Below are 1,192 nucleotides of genomic sequence, written 5' to 3'. Positions count from 1 at the left end.
AATTCTCACATTGTTGCTTCCCACCCAAGTGTCTGTGGGCAAGTTACTGATATTCTTTAAGGAGAAAACAAGGATAATCATGGCCACACCAACCCCATAGGGTTAAATACCTGATAGCTGTAAAGTGCTTCGTAAAATGCCCATCACACAGGTGGTGCTGAGTGAACAGCTGAGCAGAATATTCTTGAGAGCAGGGGCGGAAAGTGTCTTCTGTGTTTGAAGCACAATGGATGAGCCTCCTGGGATGAGACGCTGAGAACTTGGCCATAGCCTGTAGCGGCTAGCACTGCCCACGGCCAGGCCCTGTTCCAGTGCTTTCAAGCGCCAACTCAGTTATCCTTGCAGAAGCCCTGGCATGCCCACACTACCCCACTTCACAGACAACCACCTTGCCCAGAGTCACACAGCAAAGTCAGGAGTGAGGAAAAAAACGGATGGGAAGGGAAAAATAGTGCCAGGTCATGTACGTGTTGATATGTCAGGTTGGTAGTGGGGAGAGGATAGTCATTGTCTAAACAGTTGATAAATAAGAAATTGGAAATGTTGATATTAATTTGATATATTTATTATGATTTGTAGAGGACGTTGGTGATGAAGGAGAAGAAGAAAAAGAATTCATTTCCTATAACATCAACATAGACATTCATTATGGGGTTAAATCCAATAGGTGAGTAGTATGAATATTACCATTATCTCAGATTATAAATTTGTGAGAATTAATATGAATCTTTTTTCTTTTCAAACTCGGAAATTCTTACTAAGAAAATTAATAGAAATATTTTTTTTTTTTTTTTTGAGACGGAGTTTCCCTCTTGTTGCCCAGGCGGGAGTGCAATGGCGCAATCTTGGCTCACTGCAACCTCTGCCTCCTGGGTTCAAGCGATTCTCCTGCCTCAGCCTCCTGAGTAGCTGGGACTACAGGCGCCTGCCACCAAGCCCAGCTAATTTTTTTGCATTTTTAGTAGAGTTGGGGTTTCACCATGTTAGCCAGGATGGTCTCGATCTCCTGACCTTGTGATCCTCCTGCCTCAGCCTCCCAAAATGCTGGGATTACAGGCATGAGCCACCACGCCCAGCCTGGGATGTTTCTTGATAGTTTTCTTGATTGGGATTTGCCTTGGGCCTGGCCTGGATGAAAACTGGCCATGCTACATCATGGCGAGGAGCCTGGACTTTGGAATCACAAACTTCC

General features: G+C 44.8%; 1 protein-coding gene across 1 annotated transcript in view; it reads left to right on the top strand.

The window, feature by feature from the left end:
- The window catches only part of DYNC1H1 (dynein, cytoplasmic 1, heavy chain 1), a 93,754-nt gene that overhangs the window by 11,611 nt on the left and 80,951 nt on the right, over positions 1 to 1,192 (top strand). The window contains 1 exon segment of the mRNA XM_011951450.1: positions 580 to 667. Coding sequence (XP_011806840.1) covers positions 580 to 667 — 88 coding nt within the window.

Source organism: Colobus angolensis, unplaced genomic scaffold (assembly GCF_000951035.1).
Source record: "Colobus angolensis palliatus isolate OR3802 unplaced genomic scaffold, Cang.pa_1.0 Scaffold32, whole genome shotgun sequence".
In the NCBI taxonomy this organism is placed as follows: domain Eukaryota; kingdom Metazoa; phylum Chordata; class Mammalia; order Primates; family Cercopithecidae; genus Colobus; species Colobus angolensis.
The sequence above is the reverse complement of the archived record's forward strand: the minus strand, read 5'-3'. Positions and strand labels throughout refer to the sequence as shown.